Source organism: Hemicordylus capensis, chromosome 4, assembly GCF_027244095.1.
Source record: "Hemicordylus capensis ecotype Gifberg chromosome 4, rHemCap1.1.pri, whole genome shotgun sequence".
Taxonomy (NCBI): Eukaryota; Metazoa; Chordata; class Lepidosauria; order Squamata; family Cordylidae; genus Hemicordylus; species Hemicordylus capensis.
Window position 1 is genome coordinate 256364246 of NC_069660.1, and position 12722 is coordinate 256376967.

At 43.3% G+C, this 12722-nt stretch overlaps 1 protein-coding gene across 11 annotated transcripts in view; it reads left to right on the forward strand.

Annotated features, from left to right (window-relative positions):
• SNTG1 (syntrophin gamma 1) overlaps positions 1-12722 on the forward strand; it is a 437703-nt gene that overhangs the window by 370750 nt on the left and 54231 nt on the right. For all 11 annotated transcript variants that reach the window (XM_053247884.1, XM_053247887.1, XM_053247888.1 and 8 more), the window contains one exon: positions 12096-12212. In XM_053247884.1, the coding sequence (XP_053103859.1) occupies positions 12096-12212 (117 nt within the window). The remainder of the gene's footprint in view (positions 1-12095; positions 12213-12722) is intronic.

Here is a 12722-nt window from a genome sequence, read left to right on the forward strand (position 1 = left end):
CAATGGTCTGACTCAGTATATGGCAGCTTCCTATGTTCCTAGAGTGCTTAAAGGCTCACAAGAATGTTTCCAGCCATCCAGAGAACTGGAGATGCAAATATATAAGCTAATTGGTGTCAATTGGAACTTCTTTCCCTTGGCAAGCAGCAATGAGGAGGGTCTACATTGTCACCATGGGCAGGCAAGGAGTAGGATAAAATCACCCTCTCACCTCCACAGTCCCGATCTGAGGTGGAGGCGGGGTGGGGGGGTGGGGCTGATCCAGATTCTGTTCACTTTTCAGAAACAATCTTGTGCCTGCTAACTTTTAGTTTGATCAATCACTGCAACCCCAAGTGTGAAATAGTTCCTACAAGGTAACCACAAGGAATACATCTTTTTGCCAGGCATCATTTCACATGCAATGATTTTGAATTGAGGTGGTTTGTGTGATCAGCTGCATGTGAGTGAACAAGTCATTGTGTATGTAAATGAAAGGGTTGTCATAGGGAGTGACTCATGGTGCTCGGGTCCCCAGTGAATGGTTCGGAGCCCAGAATCTCATCGGCCACTTCCTCCTCTGTTGGGGGTAGGCAGTTGCCTCTCCTGCTGCTGCTCCTCCTCCAGCAACAAAGATCACTTCTCTTCTCTGCCTCCTCCCCAAAAGGTATTCTGCTATGAACGAAACAGGTGTTTTAGCCCCCGGTACAGAACTTGTCTCCTCCAGTTTTCCTTTGAAGAGGAGTAAGACATAATTTTTCTATTTTAATTATCAAAAGGAGGTATATGGATTCAGATCCCAGATCTTTTAAGTACCTAGCAAAGCCATTGGAAAGTGATGAATGTGAATGCGCATGATGCATTTAGACTTCAGTCCACTTAGATTCAGTTTACTAAAGTAAGGAACTGTGGTATGGATCGTCTTTTCAGACAGTGTCGTTTCTTAGGATGAGTTGATGTGGAATTTGAAGGGAAAGATTTAAAGGGGGGGGGGCATACAGCAGTATCAAAATCTAAACATGAGATCAGAGCCAGAGTGCAGGAGGGCAGGCAGGAGATGAACTGACTCATCCGAGTAATGAGGTAAATCTGGTCTTGGATGGAGTCACACTCCCTCTGAAAGACAAAGTCTACAGCTTGAGGGTGCTTCTGGACCCGACGTTGTCCTTGGAGGCGCAGGGGGCAGCAGTGTGTAGGAGCACCTTTTACCAACTACAGCTAGTACGCCAGCTGCAACCCTATTTGGAGAGGTTGGACCTGACCTCAGTCACTCATGCATTGGTAACATCCAGATTGTACTACTGCAATGCGCTCTATGTGGGGCTGCCCTTGAAGACTGTTCAGAAGCTTCGGCTGGTTCAGAATGCTGCTGCAAGGATGCTCATGGCTGCAAGTCATTTCATGGGTATCACACCCATCCTGCAGCAGCTTCATTGGTTACTGGTCCACTTCTGGGCTAGATTCAAGGTGCTGGTCTTGACCTTAAAAGCTCTACACAGCTTGGGGCTGGGGTACCTGTTGGACCACGTTCACTCATATGAATTTTCCAGGGCCCTCCGCTCATCATCTCAGGCCCTGTTCATGGCCCCACCACTAACAGAGATCTGGGTGGGGAGGAGTAGAGACAGGGCCTTTTTGGTTGTGGCCCCTTGGCTTTGGAACACCATCCCTGAAGATCTTCACCATGCTCCCTCCTGCAGTGTTTTTAAAAAACAACTTAAAACACACCGTTTTAAGGAGGCTTTTTAATGATACATTTTTGGTTATATCTGGTAGATTCTTTAGCTTTTTATAATTTAGCTTTTAAAATAACTTTTACTTAGCTTTTTATAATTTTCAGTGTTTAGTTTTTAAAATAACTTTTAGTTATTGTTTCTCGTATCTATTTTATTGTTGTGAGTCACCCCGAGCAGTAGTGTACTGGAGGGGCAGGGTATAAATATTTTACATAAATAAACTAACTAACTAACTACCTGGGAGGGAAGGATCAAAATGCAGTGTCAACAGGGTTGGAAATGAAACATAAGATAAGAAGAATGCTGTAGCTGCAGCGGAGCATGAACTTGAAGATAGGAATCTGGGCTGAGCCATGAGCTGGGATGGGCCACAGTGGACTAGTTTCAGAAGCCAGAATGCAGGCAGTACAATAGGAAATCAAGATCAAAGGATGCCCAGAGAGCATGTGTGGCAACAGCAAAATGATTTGTTGCACAGGCCAAAAGAATAAGCAAATTATCTAGAAATAAGTAAGTCTCCCTTGATCCTCAGCCAGTGCCTCAGTATATATGAATAACAAGCTGTTGAGGGGCATTATTTAGCCAGCCAGGTATTAGCCATGGCTGTAAGATAGTTCCACAGGAAATTCAACATCCAGAAGGCATATCAAAAGTATGCTTCATCCCTGCTGCCCCAACACTAATAAGTTAATCCAAGCCCACTAAGTCTTCTTGACTTCTCTGCAGTCCCAGTTCAATTTGTCTTTCACAGCTATGGTTTTTATAGGAAAAACATTCTGCTGTGGATTTTCAGGGGAATGACAGGCAGTATGTGACACCCTGATGCATGGTAAATCCTTGGTCAAAATATGTAAGAAACTCTCATATCAGAGAATTTGTGGAGAACAGCTCTGTTGAGACTGTCAAACAATGTCTCTAAGACCTTGAAGGAACTGTAAAATTATTTCAAAAGAAGCACAATGAGATCCCTCCAGTGATAAATCGAACAGCCAAATGGAATTGTGGAGCAATGTGCTAAGCTATTGTGCAGATGACTCTTGTGGCAGGTAAATGAGAAATAGTGTTGATTCAAAAGGCAGTAAAAAATGGGTTGTATAAAAACAAAAATATATCAACTTCCATATGCACTTCAACATATATATGAATTTCAGGGCTGAATGAATAAACGTATACACACACATACACACACAATACACCTCCAAACATGAGCAAAACAGTTGTTTATACATGACAAGTAACAGAATCCATGGAACCAATTTGATCCAGATCTGCTACAGGTTCATCAGTATTCCTAAGTCTCTACTTCTGTTTGTGATGCCAATTTATAATAATGGTTTGATTGCTGGCTCGAATACTCTAAAAGTATTTTGAAGTTTTAAATGTTTCTTATAAATTACCCTCTCACATTCTTACACTTGTGTCAAATACATAGAGATGATCCATTAACAGGATTTAGATATTCCAACAGTCACTCCTTCTAGGATAGAAGTCAAAAGGATGCAAATAGTTTGGGGTCAAATTTTGCTTTAGACTCAACGTATTTCCAATTCTTTAGTTTGTTTTACATCCAGGAGCTAATGTAGAATAAAAGTTTTAATAATTGCTCCACTTTGGATTTGATTGGTCCAGTTCCAATATGTATTTTAAGATTGCTGTCCCCCAATTTACACATGTATCCTAGCCAGAAAGTACAGTTGCCAATATTCCACTTCTAGAACCACATTCATTTGAAACAATTGAAAATTTGCCACTGACTTGTAGATTTCAGTATAGTATCCTTAATGTAAATGTACTGTACTAAGAAAGAAACATTATTGTACTCTGAAAGTGTCATGACCACCACCACCTTGGCTAGTCTGACCCTGAGTAGGCAGGACCAGCAGGGAACCAGCCCGGGGTCTTGACACGAGTCCAGTGCTTGAGAGATCTTCTGGAGCTCCCTGAAACAGCACTCTTAGAGCCTGAGCTCCCTGAAGCAGCACCTTCAGAACCCATGCCAGCCCATTGCTCACCATTGCACTCCTTGATATCTGCATGTGAACTCCAGCAGCAGGCTTGGCAGGATCAGGTAGAGAGGAGGAGGAGGAGGAGGACACTCCAGACGAGGAGGCTGCCCCTTTAAGTCTTCCACTCTCCAGGGAAGGAGATGGCACCCAGGGTGTTGTTCGCGCATGGCTTCACATGGCGGGGTATGATTTGCAGAGGTTTAATTCAGGGGATTAAATGGACCATTCACGTAGGGTCAACTCCTCTCCACAATCTCTGCAGATCTTTTTCCTGTGTATTCCCACAGCTTGCTCTGGATTTTTTCTCTAACCAAGCACATCCCCAGAGGAGGAGGCAAGAGATCTTTTTGTTGTTGTTGTTGTTGTTAGTTTGACAGTTACTTACGGAAGACCGGCTTGCCAAGCAGCCGGATCAAACAACGGAATGCTTAACCAAAGAATCTGACTGCCTTCATCACCTTATCTTCCCACCCCCACCCCAGACCATTTAAGAGACTGTATAAGTTTGAAGTAGAAATCATTGCTTTCTATCTGTGATGAAGAAAAATGAAGGCTCAGGATATCAGCTCAGACACAAAGGGCTTAGGTTACACTGAACCTGTAGTCTCCATTCTGCATATGTAAAGTTCCTGCTTGTGTTTAATTCAGGAATTTCTCCCACCCCTCCCCTTGTAGACGCCCTCCACAGAATTTCACCACTCTGCCACAACCCCTCCCCCCACCCCCAGCACTTGCAATTGCAAATCACTCAGAACAGACCATACCCAACACAGCTGTCAAACTCCCCTTCACTGAATTTTGAAAAAAGCTGAATTACTAGCAATGGCCACTCCAGACATCAAGGGAGAAGTGGCAGGGCATACCAGAAAGCTTGGTTAGGAAAAGAAAGAAAAAAGTCTGCTGCACATAGAGGATTTTTTTTTTTTTTTTACCTCGGACATAATTCAGGACAAGCTAGAATGTACAGCAGTCATTTGGGGGAAAGCAGAGTTGGGTGTGTACTGGTCTCTGATAGCTTGCAGGGACTTCGGGGTTAATCTATCTGATATGTGGAATCACAGCCTCCATTCCGGAGGGGCTACGAGCTAAAAGTCATGGGTGTAAAAGCTCCAGGAGGGGTAGCCTGAGCTCAGAACTTTTTAAGAGCTCAGGCTATCTCCGAATACTGTTAGATCAACTTGTCCCACACAGGTGGTGCTATCTGCCGTGCCTCTCTGCCTTATTCGGTTGTGTGGGCTTTTGTCTGGACAGAGAGCAGTTTGCTTCAACATCAAATTGCCAGAGTAATTAGGCAAATTAGATGGTGGAATGAGATTGCTGTCCCATGTGGGATCCCAGAAGATTACACCTTGTGTTGAGTGCTGGGCAAAGAGGCAGCCTTTTAAAGTGGTGATTCTCTTTATTGACCAGGAGGACTGCAACTGACCCCATCCATCCTTAGCAGAGCATTCCTCCCATGGCTGTGCTGGTATCTAACATATTCTTTTTTTAAATAGTGAGCCCTTTGAGGGACAATCAGGCATTCTATCTATTTTTATTTCTCTGTGTAAAACACTTTGGGAACTTCTGTTGAAAAGTGGTATGTAAATATCCGTAGTAGCAGTAGTGCTTTCTTACATCTGCATTGAAACCTCTGGGCAAGGTCATTGGAGGTTTCGGCTGATGACACAGTTCTCCTCCCTCGTTTCCATCTTCTAACCCTGTAAAGGCAGCGGGAGTGGCAATCCTGTGCCCGAAGTCAGTTCAGTGCTGGATGCAGATGAAAAAGTAGAAATTTCATCCAGGGGGCATTGCTGGCAGAGGTTTCAGCCATCTGTAGAGGGGTATTAAACTTGTTTTAGATAGAATTGCACTCCTCCTGAAGCAGCAGATATACCCTGATCCACAGATTTTCCTAGATATGCAGGTGATAGTCCTTTACCAAGATGATGTCAGTTACCTCCAGACAATGTTCTCTACATGGGGTTGCCTTTTAAAATGGTCTGGAAACTTCCATTGGTTTAAAATGCAGCTGTTTGGTTGCTATCTTGTTCAAGAAGTAAGAATATACTACTCCAATCTTATTTTACCTTCACTGGTTGCTGATTGACTTCTGGATGCAGCTTAAAATGCTGGTGCTGACCAGCTGTAGATGGCTTGGGACCACGTTGCCATAGAAACTTCCTACTCAGTATGAACCTACTCAGCACTTGTTATTGAACTTGGGGCCTGTATTCTCTCTTTCTCACAATTTATGGAATTAGGTGGGTGGGTACCTGAAATTAGGACTTTTTTGGTGGTAGTACTGAGACTCTGGAACTTCTTTGAAGTGGAGATCCATCAGGCTTCTTTTTGCCTGGTCTGTTGAAAACCTTTCTTATTTCAGTCAACGTTTAATTTGTGATATGTTGTTTCAGTGTGACTATGGCCTACTAGTTTTGTACAGCTAACTGTTCTATTGTTTTAATTAATCCTGGATTCTTATTATTGTATTTATTGACTTATTTTCATTTTGTTCTTTAATGAACTTGTCATTGGTGACATCTGTACTAATGTGCAGAGGAGCTTCATGCAAAGCACCTCTGTAGCATTTTGGAATTCAGAGTTCCTGCTATGTGTGTGTGGGGACAAACAATTTTTGCCGAATCCTCCTTCCCTGGAAGTGCTCTTTGACATCTCTCAATATGTCCTTGAGGGCTTTGCAGACCTCCACACCATTAGTTATGTTGGCCATTGTGTTTTGTTGATTTATATTGTATTTTGTTTTACATGTTTTATTTATAAGCCTTTTGTATTACTCTTTTGTTTTAAAAAGGTGTGAAAATATTAAATTAGATTAAAACTAGCAGACCCGGTGCAGAGCATCTGCACTGCTTTGTCGGCGCTGCCACTTTCTCTCCCCAGTTCATCACTTCATTGCTCCCCACCTTGGAGCCCTGAGCTGCCTCCTGGCCTCTCTCTCTGTCCTCAGTCCTTCTTCACCCTCCCTCCCCACTCAGTCTTTTTCTCTCTCTCCAGCTGTTTTCAGTCTCACCTCCTCCCCTCAGTCTGTCTCCATGTTTGCCTTTCAGCCTCAGCTGCACTCTCCTCCCCCGTCCCAGCATCAGGCTCCCCACGCAGCCTTCCGCTGCAGCCGTTTCGCTTCCCTTGGTGATGCTTTCTTTTCCTCCCAAGCAGGCAGTGCGCTGGCCCTCACCGCCACCACGCTTGATTCCCCATGCGGTTCTTCCATGTTAGGCTGTTTGCAGCCATCTCCTGGGGCCCGTTCTGTCCAGTGTGGTGGCTCGCCACCCGCCTCCTGGCACACACTCCTCCCTCCCGCCCTTGTGCGTGTCTCCCCCTCTGGGCCCGCCAGTTGCACAGGCAAGCCTCCGCCAGCCAATCCGCTCCCACCACCACCGCCTCTTTGCCGCTGCCTTCTCCCAGGAGCTGTTCGCCACCCGGCCCCAGCCCCTCTTTCATCCTTTCCTGCCTCCCCCTTCCCCACCTCTTTGTCACCACTGCATTGGCCAATCAGCCACTTGCTGTCTCCTCCACCCAGCCAATCAGCTTCTGCTCTGCCAAACATCCCCATGCATCCCCACATCCTCACGCATTTCTGCCCGCCACGCACTGGCTTAGTGAAATAATTATATAGATAAAAAGCTTGTGCAACAAGACACACTCTTATTGGACTTATAATGCTTAGTTATGGTGGTGGTACTACTGCTTGTTGCTTATATAGCACATTGGTGTACATAGTGCTTTGCAGAGTAATAGTCAAGAAAAATGGCTCCTTGTTCTGTGGTGCTTTCAGTCTGAATTTTGACAGAGGGGGAAAGGTGAGAAGCAAGGTTAACAAGGTATGATTATAAGTAAATATAGTGGCTGACAAGAGGAAACTTACTTAGAGTGATCCCATTGGAATTAAAAGGACAATTTAAGTATTGCCTAACTTAATTTATCCCTGTTGGAGTAAATGTATCCTTGCTGGAGATGAGAACTGAGAGTTAAAGCTCAAAGTGAGAAGAGATAGTGTAGAATCCAGAGGAAAAAGTTGTGGTATGCAAGGACAAGACAGTGAAGTTTAATCAGGAATATTAACAACTTAATGAGGCAGATGTTATTTACAGGAGGCAAGTGCAGTCTGCCTTCAGTGCTCTTGCTGCTGGCTGTTTGTTAACCCCACCTCTACTCTAGGACTGGAATAAAAGGAATAAAAGGAATGAAAGTACTATTCAAATGCTGGCCTGGATCAATGAATGGATTATCCAAAAACACCACAGATGGGTTGGCATTTAAAGGAGTGGGAGTATGCAGGTCTTCTGGGGAGGTAATTATCAGCATATAGAAATGCTAAGAAGAAGATTTTTCAGGAAATGCGACTTTTGGGGTGCTTCAGTGTGGAAGATTTGGTGCAATGAAAGTACAGGAAAACATATATTGGGATAAGTTGACAGAAAAATAGGAGGCAAGGTTTTAAAGATAAACACTTCTCTGTCCCCTGTTTACACAGCATGGTCTTCTGCTGTAGAGTATCCCTTGTGTGACATCCTATGAACTGATTTTGACATAGCAGCATTTCCCTGCCCAGTTGCCAAGAGCTGGATGTCCCTTAAACTTCTTCTTATGCTGCCGAAACTGAAATCCACCCCCCACCACATCAGATTACCATCCTATAATGCAGCAAGAGGTGGTCTTGAATATTGCTTCTGATATTTTGTAGTCTTTTTTGTTCACAGTTTGACAGCTGTCACACAGACTGAATCAGAAATGCTCTTTTTATGTTAATAAATCTTTAATAAAAGAAATGATGGTGTAAAATCAATCTAATTCCTTCTCATGATGTAGAGAGACAAGGGAACAATGTCTAAAAGAGCAATTGCTTTTAAATTTCATGACTGTTTTAGTATTGAAAAGATCCAGTGTGAAATATCAATGCATCTATACAGAACAAATGGCTTTTTCCTGTTAGATTGATGAATGGCAAAAATGGAATCTTTATGAAATATTATCAAGGCTTCAAGGGAGAAAATCTGCTAAGTGAACAAAACCTAGTGCATATAGTTAGCCAGATCTTTCCATTTCTTTTCTATCAACATTTCACCCGGCTGAACCAGCAGCATTAGAGTGCACCTGAAGGTCCACCTCCCAAAGCTGCTTTGTCCCTCTAGAGGGAAACCCCATTGAAGAAACCCAGGAAGCCCAGCCAAGTGCCCAGGTTGGTCTCCGCCTTCAATGATATCCTAAGATGGAGAGAAGATACCCACCGGAATCCAGACATGGGGCCACAAAGGCAACATAAAAAGGCATGACCAGTGGGCACAACACAATTGAGGTCAAGATGACACACCAGGACCTGGAGCTGCCTCAAGGTCATTTTTTTTAAGTTGCAAACATCCAAAGAGCTTCTTCCTCAAGGCCAGCAATTTATCAGCAGGCAAGGGACTGCAGCTTAAAGGCTCTATACTGAGAGAGATAATTTTTTTAAAGGGCCCAGAGTCTTGTCCTGAGCTAAGAGAAGCCCCAACTTGGTGGCCAAATGTTGGAATTTGGACAAGACGACAAGACACCTACCAGAATCACTAGGCCGAATGAACAAAAAGTCATTGCGGTTCTGCAAAGTGGAGCAAAAGCCATAATGCCTCCAGAAAGTGCTCTCCAGCATGGTGCTAAAAGCCTCAAAGACCTCACAGGAGACCGAGCACCCCTTAAATTAAATTCTATTTTCATTACTTCACATATAAACTACAACCCAAGGGAAGAAACCCATTAGCAATGCTATAAAAGGGGAGGGGGGATTACTAAAATGAAATAATAAAAAAGGGAGTAAGACAGGGCTAGAAAATGCAGGGGCCCAAATATAAGGACAGATACAACAAAGAGGCTAAAATGGGGGGTGGGTGGGGCTCATCAAGAAAAAAATGCTAACCCTTCACAGAGGAAACAAAGCAAGCCCAGAAAGAGGGCTAGCCTTCCAAAAGCCTCCAAAATCCACCTCTGCAGGGGAGAAGGACCCATTAGGTTGGTCTGCCCAATAAGGTTATTGGATCCAATAGGATTCCAAGAAGCCTTGGAAGGGTTTCAAATTGGCTGTACTAGTCATTCTGTCAATGCTGTGGTGCAAATCTGGAATAATGAACTCACTAGATTGGTAGACACAATACTCCTAAGCATCCTCTCTGACCTGCTTCAAAATCAGCCCTGTGGTACTCGGAAGAACTACAGCAGCTGAAGTGGCAAGGTAGACAACAAAAGCACAAGTGGAGGGAGACTCAGCATGAACCCGACAGATTGCAACACAGAGCACATTTGAAGATCTATGCTCTGGCAGTGATTCAACCTGAGCAAGATCTAAAATTTACTGAGCGGACATAAAAAAATATGTGAACGCATGCACATGTGCACACCTTAGAGGGAACAGTGGTTGGGCAATTTGATTGAGCATGTGGTGGTCTCTCACCTCCAGGCAGCTTTGGATGACATAGATTATCTAGACTAATTCCAGACTGGCTTTTAAATGGGCTGTGGGGTTGAGACTGCCTTGGTTGGCTTGATGGATGATGTCCAATTGGCTAACAACAGGGGTGTGACTCTGCTGATCCTTTTGGATATCTTGTCGACTTTTGATACCACCAGCCATGGTATCCTTCTGGGTCGCTTGAGGGAGGTGGGATTGGGTGGCACTGTTTTACAGTAGTTCCATTCCTACCTTTCTGGCAGATTCCAGATGGTGTTGTTTGTAGACTGTTTGTAAAGTGAGAACTAAAGCATGGAGTTCCACAAGGCTCCATACTGTCTCCAATGCTTTTTAATATCTACATGAAACCACTGGGAGAGATCATCAGGAAGTTTGGTGTAGAGTGTTATCAATATCGACCATGGTATCCTTCTGGGTCATCTGGCGGAGTTGGGGATAGGAGGCACTGCTCTGCAGTGGTTCCACTCCTGTCTCTCGGGCAGATCCCAGATGGTGGAGCTTGGTGACAGTTGCTCTTCTCAACAAGAGCTGTTATATGGAGTCCCTCACGGCTCCATTTCGTCACCAATGCTTTTCAATATTTACATGAAACCGCTGGGTGAGGTCATCAGGAGATTTGGTGCTGGGTGGTTATCAGTATGCTGATGACACCCAAATCTACTTCACTCTTTCATCTGCTTCATCAGGAAATGGCGTTCATTCCCTAAATACCTGCCTACAGGAAGTAATGGGCTGGGTGAGGGATAACAAATTGAAGCTGAATACAAGCAAGATGGAGGTGCTCATTGTAGGGGCTCAGAATCTCTGGGATGAGTTAGATCTCCCTGTTCTGGATGGGGTTACACTTCCCTGGAAGGAGCAGGTACGCAGCTTGGGGGTACTCCTGGATCCAGGCCTCACTCTGGTATCTCAGGTGGAGGCTGTGGCCAGGAGTGCTTTTATCAGCTTAAGCTGATTCGACAGCTGTGTCCATTCCTAGAGGAGGATTACCTCAGAACAGTGGTGCACCAGCTGGTAACCTCCAGGCTTGACCACTGTAATGCGCTCTACGTGGGGCTGCCTTTGTACGTAGTTCGGAAACTTCAGTTAGTTCAAAATGCATGGTGATTCTCTTTATTTAGCAGGGGGAGAGTAACCGGCCCTATCTACCCCCATCACAGTACCTCCAGTGACTGTTGCTGGTGTCTGACTTATGTTTCTTTTTAGATTGTGAGCCCTTTGGTGACAGGGATCCATCTTATTTATTTATTATTTCTTTGTGTAAAATGCCCTGAGCCGTTTTTGGAAGGGCGGTATAGAAATCGAATGAATGAATGAATGAATGAATGAATGAATGAATATTGTGAACTGCCCAGGGACATTTATGTATAGGGTGGTATATAAATGTACTAAATAATATAAAATAAAATAAAGTTTCAATAAAATTCAATTGTTTCCTGTAGCAAAGCTGTCATATGGAAGTTGCAATCATTCCATATGAAAGATGTCTGAATCCACACTAAACATATTTATTACAACAGGATTTTCACCAGATTACCCAAAATAAACGAATAGATTATCTTTAGGTATTACAATGAAGACTTATTCACAGGTTGTAAAGATATTTCTTTCGTTTGGTTCATGTGAAGCATTACAGCAAGGCTTTTAATTAGCTATGGCTGGTTTATATAATTGATGGCTGGAAATTTCCCAACAAGGCATAAGAGTATGTTTTACAGTGACATTCGGATGTATATACCTTTGGGGTCAAACATGTTATTTTTATACAGTTGAGGCATTCACAAGGTTAAATTGCCTCAAAGAACTTTTAGCTGACAATTATGTAAATGGTTTCTTAGACTTTACATACCTTTTGTAATTAATAAACATAGTATGTATTTTATTGAAGATGCTTGTCTGTGTGGAATTTGTCAAAACTGTTGGTTTTTCTGCTAGATAGTCTACATGGGATGGACAGAAGAACGAGAACAAGACTCTCTTCAGGACCGAATGTATACACCAAAGTTTCTAGCATTGAGGGGTTCTTCACTTTATAAATTTATAGCACCTCCAGTAAGTATCATTACCTTTTGATTGTCCATTAAAGCAGTATATGTTTTAGATTTTTTGATACTGATATCAATGTTTTATGTTAATCTTTGGCTTTTCATTTAACTGTGTAACCAGGACAGGCAACAGTGATAGTGAAAAAATATGGTTTATAAGTTACTATAGTAAGACATAATCAGTTAAAGCAAATTCTGCCTTCTCCTAGTACTGGTATGTCTTAGTAAAGTTAGAAACACTTTTACCATTTACTGCTGTTGAGGGAAAGAAACATGGAAACCTGCTTTGTTGGCACTAAACAACAATAAGCTTTTCATCTTATAAACCAGGGGTGCACAACTGAAATGCCCCGGTGGGCCAGAACCAACCACGACTTGGTGTGTGCAAGTTAAATTTCAGCACATTAATTATTGCATTAAAATTACTTCTTAAAAATATTAATGAAAGTGAGAGACAGAGTTTTGGAGTTGGGGGAGGCAAAGGGAAGGAGGGGTGGTGTCACAAAGCTTCAGCTCA